The sequence below is a fragment of the Myodes glareolus genome, chromosome 3 (assembly GCF_982192425.1).
Source record: "Myodes glareolus chromosome 3, mMyoGla1.1, whole genome shotgun sequence".
Classification (NCBI taxonomy): domain Eukaryota; kingdom Metazoa; phylum Chordata; class Mammalia; order Rodentia; family Cricetidae; genus Myodes; species Myodes glareolus.
In genome coordinates this window covers 75641030-75659695 of record NC_142028.1, presented here as the reverse complement: position 1 = coordinate 75659695, position 18666 = coordinate 75641030, and the positions used below count along the sequence as shown (strand labels likewise).

At 46.9% G+C, this 18666-nt stretch overlaps 1 protein-coding gene across 7 annotated transcripts in view; it reads right to left on the bottom strand.

Annotated features, from left to right (window-relative positions):
• The window catches only part of St3gal3 (ST3 beta-galactoside alpha-2,3-sialyltransferase 3), a 215113-nt gene that overhangs the window by 28515 nt on the left and 167932 nt on the right, over positions 1-18666 (bottom strand). For all 7 annotated transcript variants that reach the window (XM_085698784.2, XM_048450503.3, XM_048450505.3 and 4 more), the window contains one exon: positions 875-969. In XM_085698784.2, the coding sequence (XP_085554910.1) occupies positions 875-969 (95 nt within the window). The remainder of the gene's footprint in view (positions 1-874; positions 970-18666) is intronic.

Sequence of the window (18666 nt, the reverse complement as noted above, 5' to 3'; positions counted from 1 at the left end):
CAGGGCTGTGTGGAAGGGAGTCCCTAAAGTGAAGGGAGACTGAACAGAGAGAGGAAGGTTAGCCTGGGACAGAGACAGACCAATTAGAGAGAGGCTAAGTCAGCAGGAAAGACACTGGGCAGGGACTACAGGAGCCCGGTGGGGGTTATGATAGTGCCGTCTGTCTGTCATTTCCAGGAACTTTCCATGTAGCCGCAGTACTATGACAATGTCTCTAGCGTATCTCTTCTGCAGTCTCATGGCACCAGATCTGGTGTTGCTCTAGGCACCTGCTCCTTCACTAGAGAGAGAGACCAAAGGGACTGTACGCATCACTGTAGCAGACCCAGCTCTGGCCAGTGCAGAACAATCTCCAGCAGGGAACTGTTTAGGTGTTCCGAGACAGAGTCTCATTATGTAGTCTTGGCTTGGAACTCACTCTGTAGAACAAGCTAGCTTCGAACTCAGAGATTGGCCCGCCTCTGCTTCTGTGATTGAAGGTATGCACAGGACCACAGTCCCAGCCTCTCTTTCTCTCTCTCTCTCTCTCTCTCTCTCTGTCTGTCTGTCTGTCTGTCTCTCTCTCTTTCTCTCTCTCTCTCTCTCTCTCTCTCTCACACACACACACACACACACACACACATGCTTATTTGTATGTGTACACATGTGTACACTCACTTACAAATGGGTACCATGGAGTCAGAGAACAATTTATTATGTTTTCCCCCACTATGTGGATCCCAGACACTGGACTTACTGGGCAGCCAACGCCTTCACCCACTGAGCCATCTCAGAAGCCCCAGTGTAGAACTTCTAAAGATACAGCCCTGTCTTGAAGGAGAGGGAAATGGCGTGGGAAAATTGAGTGCTTAATGTTTAAGGATTCCCAACATACCTTGACCTTTGATTCCAAAAGGTGGCACGAACTCCCGGATCCGAGCCCACTTGCGAAAGGAGTCATCCAGGAACATGGGTGCTGGCTTAGAGAACCTGGAAAACAGCAAAAAAAAAAAAAAAAAAAAAAAAAAAGCAATAAGCTACAGTGCTGGTTGACTCTCAGGACATAGCCTTGGCGATGGGAAGCCACCCTCCACATTCCAGTACGCCCGCCCTCCCTCCCCAACCTTTTAACTGGGTAGTTGCTGATTTTATTGAGTAGAACTTGAGTCTGAGAGAGCAGGCCTGGTTAGTCTTTATTTGGCTGTGGGAGCGGCCGGACAAGCTCTGCTCAGCGAGGATTAATGGCCAAGCTCTGGAAGCTCTCTGGAAGGTTATCCAGGCACCCATCTCCCCTCGCTGCCCGCTCTGTTCCTCCGATCTGGGAACATGGGGATAAGACGGTGCCAGCGGAGCATGGAAGTATCCAAAAATCCAGCCGGTACGGGGAGACAGAATGCTGGAGAAGATTCTGGGAGTCAGACCACCCAGGGCGAGGAGGAAGGCAAATTCACAATGTCACAGGAAAGTGGGAAAAGTGTGAAAGAGAGAATTCCGCTAGGAAAGAGAAAGAAAGATCAGAGTTCCTGTGATTCGGGTGCAGGGCTGAGAGGAGAGGTCAGACCAGCTAGAACTGGGGTATACATGTGGGCAGACCCTAAGGTCCTACGGAGGTGCAGAAGCGACTAAGAAGAGTTTAAGGGGGTTCACTTACACCCACAGGAAAGATGGAAGGAAAGGAGAAAGACAGAGGGGAGGGGAGAGAGGAAAAGGAGGGAGGGAAGGAGAAGGGATGCTAAGTTGGGAGGAGGGAATGGCAAATATTCCTCTTCTCGGGCAGGGCAGGCTGGAGGTTTGGGAATGGATGTACGGGTCACAAGAACTGTAAGAGGAAGGCAGCGGACATAGGAGGAATCAAGCTCTCTGGAAATGCCTAGAGGACACTTTACGTGGAAGCGAGTGCCCTGGGTTGAGACCCTGTGCAGGCTGGCAGTCTTGGAGGCGGCCAGCACACTGCGCTGGGAATCCTGCTGTAAGCCCTCCTGAGCAAGAGTGAACATGTGGAGGCCTGGGCCTCAGTGACTTCGCACCTTTGTCTCTGACTCAACTCCAGTTAGCTCAGTGCATAGCAGGAGGCTATAGGAAAGCACCCCACTCCCAGAACTCCTCTCCCCACTACCGCCCAGAAGCTAGATCATTCCCTCCTCACATACCTTAAGCATCCATTTCTCAGCCCCATTATCACTAACTCCATTCCCCCATCATCCCAGGAGGACTAAGCTAAACAGTCCCTCAGAGGCCTAATGTCAGAGACACTGGCATGAACTTGAGAGGGATGGGAAACAATCCTGCTCCCTCTCCGTGGTTATAAAGATGGCCACACTCTCGGCCAGGACAGTCTGATGCTAACACTCTCCTTCAGACTTGTGGGTTCCAGCAGTAGAGTCAGCACACTTTCCTTTGTTCAATTTCTCACGTATAAAATTCAAATAAATTGATAGCACATTTGAGGTTTTACTGGAGGCAAGCACCGTGGCCAAGGTCTATGAGAAACAGCAACGGGAAGAAGGTCTCTGGATGCACATGCATGGAGAACTGCCCCCTCTGTCTCAGGACAGGCCTTGCAGAAGGTTTGTAACGTTCCAGAGACAAGCTTGGACGGGATTTTATCTATTTCCCAGTATGTAAGGGACATCATATGCTAATAAAATCTCAGATCTGGTCTAGTGACCTACATGTATTTCCCCCCCTTCTCTTCCTTTTCCCTTTTAATACCCCAGATCATTAGAAGGTTCTTGTAATTTCTACTCTTAAGAACACCAATTTTGGGGGCTGAAGAGAAGGCTTAGTGGTTAAGAGCTTGTTGCTTTTCCAGAGGACCCAAGTTCAGTTTCCAGCACCCATACCAGGTGGCTCACAACCACCTGTAATTCCAGCTCCAGGGCATCTCATGCCCTCTTCTGGCCTTCACAGGCACCCCCACATGCATGACATGCACACATACAAATAAAAACAACACCTTTTAAAGAAAAACAAAGGTTCCCACTTGTGTAGCCCTGACTGGCATTGATTTTTAGAGACCCTCTGCCTCCCAAGTGCTGGAATTAAGGCGTGCACCACCACACCTAACAAGACCCTAGCTTAGTTTTTTAAAAACCATTGTTACCTATGTGATTTACCTTTGCATTTTGTATTGCCTATGAATGCTGTAGATTAGTAATGAAGGAGTAGCTTTGTGTATGTGTGCGGGTGTGTGTATTTGTGGGGTCAGAGGTTGACACTGGATGCCCTCCTCCATAGCTCTCTACCCATGAACCTGGAGATATTGGCTAGGCAGTGAGCTCCAGAGATCCACCCATCTGCCTTCCCAGTTCAGGGATGATGGACAGGCACAATGGGATGACAGTTACAATGGAATACAGTCACAATGGGATACAGGCACAATGGAAGGACAGTCACAATGGGAGGACAGGAACAATGGGATACAGTCACAATGGGATGACAGTCACGATGGGAGGACAGTCACAATGGGATACAGTCACAATGGGATGAAAGTCACAATGGGATACAGTCACAATGGGATGACAGTCACAATGGGATACAGGCACAATGGGAGGACAGTCACAATGGGATACAGTCACAATGGGAGGACAGTCACAATGAGAGGACAGTCACAATGGGAGGACAGTCACAATGAGATGACAGTCACAATGGGATGACAGTCACAATGGGATGACAGTCACGATGGGATACAGTCACGATGGGAGGACAGTCACAATGGGATACAGTCACAATGGGATACAGTCACGATGGGAGGACAGTCACGATGGGAGGACAGTCACGATGGGAGGACAGGCATGCGGTTTCAGCTTTTTTATGTGTGTGTGCGCAGAGGACACAAAGTCAGATACTCAGACTTACACAAGTACTTTACCAACTGACCCATCTCCTCAGCCTTTCATTCTCTCAGAATGGCTTTTCTGCGGGACCTGTACTATGTGCTAATTTTGGGAAACACACAGGCAAGCACACATGTACCCCAATCCTGCACCACAGACACAGTTACTCCCTTTGGCACATATCAAAACTGATGCCCCCCTTGCACATATGATTTTGTAGACTACTTTCTCCTAATCCACAGAGACCAGGTCCAATAACAAAACCTGGAAGCTGTTGATCATGTGACCCATTTCAGTCCCTAAAAGTGAAATGGAAAAGAAGGTGCAAATGAAAAGGTGACCAAGAAAAGCAGGAGTTGCCAAATTAATAAAGAGTCAAAAAAAAAAAAAGTTCACAGGTCAGACTGTGGAAAATGCATTAAATGGGCCAGATAAGACCTCATAAAAACTGTCCCTTTGGAGCACGTGACCTACTCCTTTCCTACTTTATGATGCTTCCAAACACTTGACACTCCGCCTCATTCTTTTATTGGGCCTTCGTGTTTTAGAAGCTCGCTCTGTAGCTTCTTTTTATATCTCTTCAAAGAATGAGCCAGCTTCCTCTAGTGTTTCTGCTGCTGGGTGGCTGCAGCCCTCTACAAACAGTGTGGTTCCCCTTACAGCATATACTTTTAAACTTTCCCCTTGCTATGCTGTGGGTGCAAACTCGGTCTTTGTGCCTGGCAGACAAGCACTCTCCCAATAAGTTACATCCTCACCTCTAATTCCCCCCCCCCTTTTTTTTAAAGACAGGGTTTCTCTGTGTAGTCCCAGCTGTTCTGGAACTCACTCTGTAGACCAGGCTGGCTTCAAACTCAGAAATCTGCCTGCCTTTGCCTCCTGAGAGCTGGGATTAAAGGTGTGCATCACCACCACCACCTGGCTAATTTTTCTTTTCTTAAAAATATTTTATTTCACATTTATTTATGTATTTACTATGTGCCTGGATATGTGTGAAAGCCAGAGAAAAACTTGTAGGATTTGTTGTCTCCTTCTACCATGTGGGTCGCAGAGATGGAACTCAGGTCTTCAGGCTTGGTAGTGGGTGCCTTTAGCCACTAAGCAAACCCACTGGCTCATCTTCCCCCAACCCTTTATTTTTTAATTAATTCTTTGAGAATTTTTACATATTCACCTCTCCCCAGCTCCTCCCAGATTCAACTCCCCCTCCAAGTTCCCTAACTAGCCAACCTTGTTAACTTTTTTTTTAAAAACCCACCAAGTACAAATTGTGGTGCCCATAAGACTCCTGGATGTGAGGCCTTCCAATGGAGCATGGTCTACCTCCCAGGAGCAATGTCTTCAAAGAAAACTGACTCTCCTCCCAGGAGTCACCAGCTACCAAGAGCTCCTCAGCTAGAAGTTGGGCATCCACCTCCCCTCTCCACGCTGGGCTTCTGTCAGGCCTGTGCACGCTGCCACACCGCTGTGAGTTCATACGCACAGTTGCCCTGCTGTGTCTGCAAACCGTTTCCTTGTGGTCACCCGCTGTCTCAGGCTCTCACACTCTTCCCGGCCCCTCAGTGGTTCCTGAGTCTGGGGGAAGGGAGAGAGATACAGGCGTCCCACTAAAGGATCAGCACTTTACACTCTTTAATCTTTGATCTTTTTGAGGCAGGGTCTCACGTAGCCAAGACGAGCCTCGAATTCCTGATTTTGCAGCTTCCACTTCTTGAGTGCTGGGGTTATAAGCATGACCCACCACACCAAGTTCCCAGACCTAGTTTTTTTTTTTTTAATATATTTTTTTATAAAACATTATTTTTCCTCTGCCCTTTCTTCTAATTCCTCCCAAGTACTACTAGCTCTCACTCAAAATTAAAGCCTCTTTTTCCTTGCTATTATTATACATACATACATACACACACGCACACACACACGTGCACACACACACGCACGTGCACACACACACGCGCACACACACACACATGCGCACACACACACACACACACACGCCTAAATAAATACAACCTGCTCAGTGTGTCTAGTGTTGCCTGTATGTATGGATTTCAGGGCTAAGCACTGGGTATTAGATAGCCAATCAGGGGGCTCATCCTTGAGGAAGACTTTCTCTGTCTGCATATCTTAGTTTGCCTGTAGTTTTCTTCCAGGCCTATTTTTAAAGTATGTCATTAAGAAAAACTTCATACATATAAAAGTGGGAAAAACTCAAAGTAACAAGAGCAGTAGCAATCAGCACAGTGATCTTCCCACGGACTGATCAGGACCGACCACCTTGACTTGACAGTTATCTACCGTCTCCTTTTATCCTGTTTTAGTCTGAAAACCCCCGGAAACGATGCCATTTCATCATAAAATAGTTAACCTTAATTTCCTTCCCACATATATAAGTTGGTTGAGACAGTGTGTCATATAGCCTTCACTGGTCTTGAATTCTTTTTGAAAAACATATTTATTTAGTTAGTTATGAATTTTATGTATATGGGTGTTTTGTCTGCACACCAGAAGAGGGCATCCTGATATTACTGGACCATAGTTATAGATGGTTGTGAGCCATCGTGTGGGTACTAGAAGTTGAACCCAGGACCTCTAGAAGAGCAGCTGGTGCTCCTAACTTGAATTTTTGATCCTTTATCCTCCATTTCCCAAATGCATCACTACCCTTACTATACCAGCATTAATTAAAAGAATTATTTGCTGGGTGTGGTGGCACATGTATCCTAGCACTCAGGAAGCAGAGTAGGTGGATCTCTGTGGGTAGGAAGCCAGCCTGGCCTACAGAGTGAGTTCTAGTACAGCCAAAGATACACAGAGAAACCCTGTCTCGAAAAAACAAACAAACAAAAAGAAAAAAAATGTTTATTTTTTTGAGACAGGGTTTCTCTGTGTAACAGTTCTAGCTGTCCTGAAACTCACTCTGTAGATCAAGCTGGCCTTGAACTCACGGGTCTGTCTGCCTCTGTCTCCTGAGTGCTGGGGTCCCAGGTGGGCATCTACATGCCTGCTGCTGCTAGTTCAATAGTTGGTTTGTTCAGACTGGGATGGAAGCACACTCCACGCACTGTGCCGATCTCTTTATCTCTTAAATCCATAGTTTGCTCCTTTCTCCCCACCTCCGCTTCTATTTGTGGTGAAGGAGAAGGTGTTGTTTGTTCTATAGACATATATTTTCTTTATAGGGCATACGATATGTCCTACAGACATATTCTTTTCCTAATTGCATCCTGATATTGTTAGGCATGCTTCGCTGTCATCTGCGATTACAGTTGGAGGCTTCATCATTCAGGTTCTGTCCTCTGGGACGAGGACCTCTGGAACACACAGATGCTCCCGGTGGCGTTGAGAGCTGGCACAGCTTTGCACACGGTGCCTTTGGCAGTCTGGGGTCAGTGCCTAGACCTACTCCTTCTTCCGATGCTGGGACATAGAGCTTTTCATGAACATCTCTCAGCACTCACCAACTCTCCAGTCATCCCCAGGAACAGGACACACAGGAAAGGCGAAGAAAACGCCTGATTTCCCCCTTCATTTACCAATTTTCAGGGCAACGAGATGGCCCTTTAGTGCTTTTCAGAGCTAGCAAATGAGATTATTTCCCTCTTTAAATTATTTTTATTATAGTTTATAATGCCAATTCACTGTAATTATTACTCTCTTGGATGTTCAGAACCAGCCATCTTTGGCCCCTAGAGCCTTTTTTCGGTTTGGCTCCTGAACTGTTGGGTACACCTTTTCCCGAGTGGCTGAGTGTGCGCTGAAAAAGATCTGGCTCTCTCATGTGAAAAGACACCCCAGATTTATTCAGTCCATTTCTGGGCCCCACCTGGACTCTGTCATTTGCCCAGTGCTAGAAATGATTCAGAGAGACCCCACTGCAGTACCAGGAAGCTCCTGTGCCTGCAGGCTGCCCACGATCCCCAGACCTCTTTAGGTGGACCAAACTAGGAAACAGATTTTTGAACAACAACAAAAAATAACTTGTACTGATAGTCTCAATTCAAATTTAGGCTTACAAGAAAATGTGCTTCCCTTCTACTTCAGTGATTTTACTTACATACAACTCACAGAACACCAAATTCATTTCTATTGACCTCATTTGATTTTATACTGTGCTTCTCTTATTAATTTTCTTTTGATATGGGATCTCAATATATAGTCCAGGCATGGAATGCACTATATATACATACACACACGTACATACATATATACACATACACATACATACACACATACACATATACATACACACATACACATATACATACACACATACATACACATATACGCACATATACATACACACGCCTTTTTGAGACAGGGTTTCACTATACAGCTCTGTACTTACTACGTAGTCCTGAAACTCACTCTGTAGACCAGGTTGACCTCAAGCTCACAGAGATCCTCCTGTCTCTGCCTCCTGAGTGCTGGAATTAAAGGTGTATGTCACCACTGCCTGGCCTGGCTCTTTTTTTCTTATTAAAAAAGTATTTTCATTTTTAATTACATGTATGCTTGTGTGTCTCTGTGTGGTTATATGCATGTGAGTGCAGGATCCCCTGGACCTGGAGTTACAGGTGACTGTGAGCCACTCAATATGGGAGCTGGAATCTGAACTCAGGTCTTCTGCAAGAGTGATGCGTGTTCTTAACCGATGAGCCATCTCTCCAACCGATGCCTCTTTGCTGTTAAGTCAGCTCCTTTCTAGTAACATCAACACACTGAGTTGTTTTATCCTAACACACACACACACACGACATTTTCAGAACAGTACCAGTATTATTACTCATACTAAATTAAAAATAAATTAGATTACATTTATTTAATTATTGCATATGTTTCAGAGGACAACTTGTGGAAGTTGACTCTCTCCTTCCACCATGTGGGCCCTGGGGATTGAGCGCAGGTCTGCAGTTGGCTGCAAGCACATTCACCTACTGAGCTGCTTCTCTGGCCCTACTCACTCTAAAACTCACTCTAACCCTAAAAACAATTTCAGCTTCCCTTGTGATGCTCTTTGCCTTAGGGAAACTGTATCTAGCTTGGCAAGAGCAGAAAATAGCTTTGCTTTTGCCACTTGAAATAATTACTAGGAGCTGAATTCCTGAGTTGGGTTTTGTTCTCCTTCTGTTTTATTGGGATTCCGATTCCCCCCCCATTTCAGTTGACTTTTTATCTTTTGATGTCATAAAACTTTATATAGTTCCCAAATTAAATTCACAAAACAAAACATTCAGAGAAGCCAGCTTTCCCCTGTGCCCGTTTCTGATCATCACTCTGTTCCCTCAGGGTTGTTTCCTCCTTCCTCCTCCTCCTCTTCATTCTTCTTTTCCTTCTCCATCTTCCTCCCCTTCCCTTCCTCCTCCTTCAAACTTGAAAGTCTCTTGCCTAGCTTCTTAAATAAGGTAACACATTATACACATTTGGACTATTGATTTTTTTGTTTGTTTGCTTTTTGTTTGTCGAGAAAGGGTTTCTCTGCGCAGCCTTGGCTGTCCTGGAATGCCCAGATATCTTCCTGACTGCCTCCAGAGTGCTGGAATTAAGGGTGTGAGCAGCCACTGTCAACCCTGACTATTGTTTTTTTTTTTAAATAAATAGTATATCCCAGTATCATCCTATAACATATGCTGGACAATACTCCTTGAAGTTATGTCCCATGTATCATGCAGTCAGTCTCTTTGTTTTTGGTGTTTTATGAAACACATTCTGACACCTATCAATAGCTTCATATGGTTTTTTCTTTTTTTTTAGAGACGTCATCTTACTGTACCCAGGCTAGTTTGTGACTCTCCTGTTTCTGGACTCCTGGGCGCTGAGATTACAGATGTTTGCCAGCACACCTGGCCCCATATGTCTTTTCTGTTTGCCAATAAAGCGATCCCAGGAGTGTGTCTGCTGAATCAAAAGCAAACTGTGTCTGTGTCCCGCTGCTCCAAATTGCCAAACTGTTCTCCACAGAGACTGCGACATTCTGTGACACCCACTGGCAATATATAAAGTCCCACTCCCCAAACTGTTGTGCTGGAAGAGGACGTTGTTAAAACTTCAGTTTTGCCACTCTGATACAAAGAAACGGTATCTCACTGGCATTGTATTTGTTATCTACTTTGGGGTTTTTACAATTGTACTACTTTATGTGTCTGAGTGTTTGCTTGCATGTATGTTTATGCACCACATGCATGCTTGATGCTTACAGAGGCAAGAAGATGGTGTTGGATCCCCTGGGAAAGCAGTCACAGATGGTTGTGAGCTGCCATGTGGGTGCTGGGAAGAACCTGGGTCCTCTGGAAGAACAGCCAGTGCTCTTAACTACTGAGCAATCTTTTTAGTCCCCCATTTTATTTATTTATTTATTTATTTTAGACACCAGGTTTTGCTATGTAATTTAGGGGGACTCTATGTAGCCCAGTCTGGTCATGTACTCACAGGAGTCTTCCTGCCTCGTGAATGTTGGGATTACAGAAACATGCCACCATACCTGGCCCCTCATTGCCATTTTAGCCTTACTTTCTCCCTCCCTTTCAACTAAAATGTTAATTTATGTATTAATGTATTTATTTATTATTCTGCGTGCACATATGCATCATGTGCATTTGTGTGGAATCCAAGAAACAGCTGTGGTGTGGATTCTCTGCTTCCACCTTCATATGGGTTCTGAGGCTGGAACTCAGGCTGCCAGGTTTGCTGACTACTGAACCTTGACTACTTCTTCCTCTTCCTCCTTTTTTTGAGACAGAGTTTCTCTGTGTAACAGCTTTGGCTATCCTGAAACTCACTTTGTAGACCAGGCTGGCCTTGAACTCATGGAGATCTGCCCACCTCTGCCTCCCAAGTGCTGGAATTAAAGGAGTGCACCACCACTGCTCAGCTAGGCAGGACTTAAATTTAGCCTCTAGGGTGCTGGGATTATAGTTCTAAACCACCCCGCTCAGTTGCATGTTGTTATGAATGAGATTGCTCATGATTTCATATGTGAAAAGGTCATTTGTGGTTTTCTATGAACTTTGTTTAAACCTCTTGGTGTTTCTACAGGCATTAGTCTTTTCCTTTTTTTAAGTCATGAAGCTTTTTACATATTAAATATATAAACCCTCCGAGATAAAATTACATTTCCTCCAGTTCTTTTGTTTGCTTGGCTTATGGCATTTTCTTTGCTTTCTTTTCTCCTTCTTTTTTATTTGCTAGGTTTTTTTTTTGTTTTGTTTTGTTTTGTTTTAGACATGCAGTCAAAAGTCTGTCAACCCTTTTTATTGCTTTATTGCTTCTGGATTTTTTAAAAAATATTTATCTATTTCTTTATTATGTATACACTGTTCTGCCTGCACAATAGAAGAGGGCACAGATCTCATTACAGATGGGTGTGAGCCATCATGCGGTTGCTGGGAATCGAACGCAGGACCTCCAGAAGAGCAGTCAGTGCTCTTAACCTCTGAGACATCTCTCCAGATTGGCTCAGATTTTGCTTCTAGATTTTGGGTCTTAGGACTGTCTTCCTCATCCCTAGTGATAGGGAAGTCTCTCTATGATTCTTTCTACACTTTGCTATTCCTTTTCACATTTAAAAGTCATGCATCTTGGTTGGTTGGTGTAAAGATTGGATCCAGTTTATCTATTTCCAAGTCTCTCAACAGACTCTGTCTCCTTCAGGATTGTGCTATGGCTCTTCATTCTTTCTTAGGTGCTGCACATGTATGTGTCCGTGTGTATGTCCATGTATGTGTGCACGCGCTCATCCTGGTTTCCCTTTCTGTACCACTAACTTCAGCTGTACAGATTCGAGGACAGTACACAGTGATCCCTCAAGTCATCTTGTGCTAGCTCAGTCTTCAGTCTTCTTTCCTTAGCCTGGCACGGGCTCTCTTGGTTAGAGTATCAGAATGGGAACAGGACGTGGGACACTCTACATTGTTGTGTGTTCTCCTGTAGAACTCCCAGAAGAGAAGGAGGATGCTGGAAGTTACAGTAATCACAGCTAACACTCTAACATTCATATCATCACCACTAACAACAACAATACCAATACCAATACCACCACCAAGACTACCACCACCACCACCAGTACCACCACCACTAGAAATGCCACCACCAGCATCACTACCTAAATCTACTTTTACTAGGCTTTCAATAAATCACTTAAAATCTGCCACATGCATCGAAGATTCAGCATCTGTATCTCCTTGCATGGGATTCTAGTCTTGCTCATCATTTTTAGAAACACCAATGTCCTCAAAGCTTCAAGAGAACTTATTTCGTTCTAGTCACCCTTGCTTCTACTCCATAGCTCTACTCCACATCAGCCTGGGTTTTTCAGTCACAGACCGGAATCTCGAACGCTCACATACGTTCCCACCATTCCATTTTCTCTTCTCTCCTAGGTTGTCACCCCTGGATCCCGTGGTTTCCAGACACATTTCTAGTCTATTCTCTCCCTGACCAGAGCCCACAACCACCTCTTCAGGGCCTTTCTTGTTCAGGACCACATGCCCCTCCCTCTGCTTCCTTTGTCTTTTTGTCCCACTCATGAGGCAAAACCTAACCAGAGATTAATTTAAACCCATACCTTTGTATCTTTTATTATGTTATAGGACCAGCAAGGAATTTCAGCCAGAACTTTCCCCCTTCATCCAGAACACCTGGATGAACACACATGCACACACATGAACACACAAACACATGAACACATACACATGTATATCCAGATGAGTATCTACACATTAACACATCTACACACAGATGAACACACACACACACACACACACACACACACACCAGATAAGCTTCTACACACAGATGAGCACATACACACACACACACACACACACACACACCGGATAAGCGTCTACACACAGATGAGCACACACACACACACACACACACACACACACACACACACACACCGGATAAGCGTCTACACACAGATGAGCACATATACACAATGGGCAGACACTACCACCAATTCACAGACTTGAACCTCAACTTCGCTCGGAATCTTTTCCAAACCTGCTCCACAAACTCTGACTTTCCCAGCTTCTGTGGGCAGAATCTCTCTCATTTCAGGGAAAACGCCCAAGACCATCAAATGAGAACTTCATCAGGTCTTGCTCCCCAGACCCTGGCCAGTCCCTTTACCTCTCTGCAAATCTGGCTTCCTTATCCAGCCCTCTTTTCAACAGAGGGGCTGGTGCTGGCTTCATGCTGTGGGTTCTCTCCCTGCCCCACAGGTCTTTCTCATGGGAACACAATCAATCAATCTTTCTATTTAAAATGATTTCTAAAAAAAAGTTGTAAAATTATATCTGTGGGCTGGAGAGATGGCTCAGCGGTTAAGAGCATGGGCTGCTCTTGCAGAGAGAGAACCCAGGTTCGGTTCCTAGCACCCACGTGGCAGCTTCGGACGATCTGTAACTGCAGTCCCAGGGGATTCAGTGCTCCTTTCTGACCTCAGTAGGCACCAGGCACGCACACGGCACGCGGATACACATGCAAACAACACCCATACACAGAAAAATATATTTAAAAATAATTTTTTCTTGTATTTATATGTTTTGTATGTGGACATGCGTGTGTGTGTGTGTGTGTGTGTGTGTGTGTGTTGGTCAGAGAAGAGCGTGTGGGAGCCAGTTCTCCCCTTCTACCGTGTGGGTCCTGGAGATCGAACTCAGGCCGCTGGATTTGACAGCAACCACCTTTACCCACTGCGTCATCTTGACGGCCCCCACCAAACTCCCTTTAGCCACAGACATATTACCCCTAGAATTTTTAGAAAGAGCAGAGGAAATTCTGTCCCCCTTCATCCCATCTGTACTCGAGTCCCCTGAGGCCACTGCTCTCCTGGTCACCCTGTATCCGTGGCTCCCTGGTCATACTGATCCTCATGCATTTTTACCCGCATCATCTCTCTGCTTTTAACACATGGCCCTCCTCTAGTCTCCAAACCTTGTTTCTCTGTTTAATTGGAATATTTGGTATTTTCTCTAGGAAACCTTCCTGCCCACCAGGTGGGCCTGTCCTCTTCTTGCTGGCATTTTGCTGGGCACCTGTGAGGTGGCTCAGAGTCTGGGAGGCCTTGGAAGCTGAGCCAGGGGACACAAACAGGAAATGTGGGGCGGTTGATAATGAAGGCGGTATGTATGTGTGCTGACAACTCTGGAGGTGGCCTGTGGGAGCATCTCACAGAACCCCAAGAAAAGTACCCAAGGGCTCTACCAGTACCCCAGTAGGGGACCCAGCCAACGGTAGCTTTTCAGGTGACAGATGACAGAGGAATGACTGGTCAGAGATTTAGGAGTGTGGGGTGCCTGACCAGTTTGTCCTGGCCTAGTGGGTAACAGGGCAGGATGATGCAAGAGCTAACAAACAGGCCCCAGCCCGCCGGCCCTGTCAGAGCCCCATCTGGAGGCAGCCTCAGGATCGGGTTCCAGCAGGGTGTGTGAGTGCGTGAGAAGGGGAAGGCGGAAGTTGCAGAGACCTGCCTGTTCTTTTTCCTTAGATCCCAAAGCTCAGTGCTTTGAGGGCCTTGGGGCCCTAGAAGGGCACTAACTGAAGGTCCGTCTGAGCCGAGTGTCTCTAGAAGGCAGGAGGATACCCTGCTGTTGGGCTTATACACCAAGATAGGACCATGGTGAGGCATCAAGATCAGCCTGACAGCTGGGAAAGAGAACATGGGACCCTCCTAAGGGATCTTCTGGCTTGGCAGTGTACCTGGGGATACAGTGAAGGGAGGAGACACTTTAATAAAATTATGCTTATTCAGTGTGTGTGTGTGTGTGTGTCCTCACACCAGGATCACAGCCCATTTGAGGAGAGCAGAGAACAACCTATAGGAGTCCGTTCTCTCCTCCCACCATGATCCTGGGATTAGAACTCAGGGAGTCAGGATTGGAGGCAAGCACCTTTGTCTGCTGAGCCACATCACCAGCCCAATCAGAAATACTTTCGAAGACTGAGATCATCCACCCCGTGCCTAGAGGCTAACGGGGAACTTGACTGGGTGATATTATCATGAAGGATGGGTTACGTGTGGGCACTGGCAAACCCCTTGTAGATCTTCCTTCTTGCCACTCCCCGCCCCCTTGTATCCACATAGCAAAGGTGTCTTTGTATGTGAGCTTGCTGGATTAGAACACCAATCCATGCCAGCTCTCTGTGCGTCTGCTGGGTGGCCAGCCTTTTAGCCGCTTCTTTTATACATAAGACGTAAAGCATAGAAAACACAAGAAGGCAGAGCCTGGCACTGAGGGCTTGGGCCAGACATCACGGCACATTTATCTGTTAGACTCAGCTATAGGCGTTGTCCACCCCTAGCCTGAAAATGAGACTCATCCAGTAAGGGAAAAGCCAGACCCCACAGAACCACCTTCTGAGGACCCACAATGAAAAGGATGGGTACAGGAAACAGAGGAATCTAATTGCTGCAACTCTGCCATAAAGGATCCTGCACGGCAAGACCCAGGGATACAACTAAGCAAGGAAGATAAATGATTTCTAAACGCCTTGTCGGCCCCAGGCCTTGCTGCCTTCTCTCATGAGAAAACAAGAGTCTAAGAAGAAAGGATGCTAAATCTTTCGACTAGGCAGGCATATACCCTTGAAAGGCAAGCTCCGAGGTAAAGAGACAGACAGCACATGCCAACCCCCAAGTACGATTCCACACGAAGCTCCTTTCTCCACAGCTTATTCAGGACTAGCTGGAGCGGCAGAATGCATCTTTGCCTAGCGACTGCTTGCCCGCTTGATCTTGGCTGTGGGCCTAGGGCTAACTGAGAGCACAAAGGTAAGTTGTCCGGGTCCTGCTTTCAGAAGCTAATGGGAGAGACAAGGAAACAATCATCGGGAACTACGTCTCCAGAGCAGCGGTTTGGGCACAAAGGTTATAGATCACACTGGGCACACGGGAGAGATTTCTTGAAAGGAGATGATGACTAAACTGGGTTGGGCTTTGAGTGACAAGTCATCAGGAACCTGGCAAAGAATGCTGGGGAGGGCACTGGGGCAGCAGAGTAGCACAGACAAAGCCACCGAGGGAGGGAAACCATAGCAACCAGCCCTTCAAGGTGAGGCTGGGCAGAATGAAGCATTCCTCCCCTCCCCCCAGGGACCCTGCCCCTCTGGTCCCACCTAGGGAGGCAGAGTAGCACAAAAGGAAGGAAGAATGAGCATGGAATTTTCTGACTGGGCGCAGCAAAGTTGTGGAGGTGCACACACTGCGTGGGGAAAGGGTAGGCGGGGCCTTCGTCAGCACCTCAGGGCCACGTCAGTGTGTTTCAAGCTGCAGAGTCGCTGGAAACTTCAGCTGCTCGGTTCCTGCCGTCCCGCTTTTCATCCCAGATGGTCCTAGTTGAGTCCAGGCACATGTACTCCTCTCTCTCACATGCGCACACACACACACATGCACGCATACACACACATGAGACAGCTGGGCAGTTAAGGGCACTTTCTGCTCTTGCAGTACCCAGGTAGTAGCTCACAAACATCCATTACTCTGGTTCCAGGAGATTAGACTCCCTCTTTGGACTGCTAAGGGCACCAGGTATACATGTAATATACATGCAGTCAAAACATACATATACATAAGATAAAACGAAGCTGAAAATTATATTAAAAAAAAAGACTAGGCATTTGGGCAATGGGGGAAGTGAGTGGGAGGTTTACTTTTCTCTACAAAGATTACAAATCCTAGAAGAGGGGTTGGATAAACTATAGCCTCTAGGCCAGCTGTCTGTTCCCATAAATAAAGTTTTATTGGAACATGGCCACACCCATTCATTTATACAATGAATGGTCTATGACTGTTTTCATGTTCCAGTGGCAGAGCTAAACAATTGTGGCAGAGACTATCTGGCCCAAATACAGCCTAAATTTACCAAAGCTAAATAGAGCTGCTGTCTGGCCTTTTTGGGGAAAAAAAAGCTGGCCAATGCAGGCTTGGAAGTACTGGAATCATCATGCAACTACATGGACAGAGCTGTCACCTGCAGGACGCCAGAAGAAAGCAGAAACAAACTGCAGGTTTAAGTGGGCTGGGAAGGTCAGCAGCCAACAAGGTGGAGTCCTCCAAACGGATGCATTTTCTTTGTCCTTGGAAGTCTGGTGTGGGATCCTACCAGCTATGCCTGTTGCCTAGAAGATGAGTTTCAACCCTCCAGTCTGGTGTCTATGTTTGCAATCTAGCTCCTTTCGGTCTCTCTAGTCTCCAGACACCGTCTTCCCTTCCTTCCCCTTGGCTCTGGCTTATTTTCTAATTATATAATTATAGTTTCTAGAATCTACCGGGTTTTTAATACCTCATGGCCCTGTCACTGTTCCCTTGCCCAGAAGTCTCTTCCTGTCTCATGTCCATGAACTCCTCCTCACTCTCCAAGGCCTGCCTGGAACATGTCTACCTCTCTGACACCTTCCTTAAGCTACACTCGGCTCTCCCACCATAGTTTTTGTTTGTTTTTCTTTTTGGTTTTTTGAGACGGCATTTCTCTGTGTAACCTTGGCTGTCCTGGAACTCACTCTGTAGACCAGGCTGGCTTTGAATTCACAGAGATCCACCTGCCTCTGCCTCCCAAGTACTAGAACTAAAGGTGTGTGCCACCATGCCCAGCTCACACTTGGCTTTCTAATATGGATTCTGAGGATTGAACTCAGGCCTTCATGCCTATGAGCAAGCTCTGAGCTATCTCTCCAGCCCCTCATGAACATTTTGGTCCCCCTGTTTCAGAGCTGGGCTTCAGTGACGTCTCCATTGTTCAGGATTCCCACCCCCACCCCAGGTCTGAAATGCTGCTAGTGACTGCCCTTTGCCTGTAGAGGGGCTGTGGCTACATCTGTGTCCAGACGGGCTGGAGCCATAGCCTGATATGTATGACAGGCAAGGAAGCCTGTGCTGAAGGAGGAGAGGAGTCTGCGCCAGAGGCCCTCGAGGGGCAGTGTCTGAGCTCCTGCTGACAGGCTCGCTGTGACTCTGACAACAGCCTGTACCTACTAGTATGGAGGAGGAGGGAGGTAAGGAGGGACAGTGGTGGGAAGTTGCAGAGCAGGAGAGAGAGCATGGGAGCTGTTCTGACCCAGGAAGAATCCGAGTGAGGGCCAGACTGCCTATGCAGATCACAGAACCCACAGCCCGAGGCGTGGTCCCACTGGTCCCCAGAACCTACCACCTGTCTCTCCAATACACTTAGTGGATTATCCTGGGCATTGTGCTAGTCACTGGGACTGTGACAATAAAGAACTCAACCTCTGCCTTCAGGGACTGGGAGCGAGGCAGCCGGGTAGACAGGCGGCTGTGAAGCACACAGTAAGTAGCCAGTTAACAGCAAACAGCTCCCAGATTCTTGCTGTGCTCCGGCTCCTCTGCGGAGAGCTCCACACGCATTATCTTATTTGATCAATGCCGTGACTTCATGGGTCAGCACTATTTATAGCCACAGTCTTACTCATTGTGTTGCGTGTGGGAATACATGAAAGTCACTAGCCCCCTAGGGAAACACACTGCTGGGGCTGCAGAGGGGACAGAACCAGAACGGCAGGAGTTGAGGGCACAGAGAAGGAAGAGAGTGAAGAGGGAACTGTGACCACTTCTAAAGAGTAGAGATGGGGGGTGGGCAAAATGGAAGCTGTGGAGTGAGGCCCGATGGGAAGACGCCACGTCTGCGTTCCAAGAGGAAGACAACGCCAGTCATGAAAGAAGGGCTGCAGGGGACAGAAGGTGACAGAGGAATGAAGACCTTGGAGGGAGGGCCACAGAAACAGATGCAAAGTATGAGGGAGGGGGGCATCTGAGATGATGTGAAGATGGCCAACCTGAGTTTAGCAGGAGGGAGGAGCCGAGGGGACGCTCGGGGGTTGAGGGAGTGTGGACTGC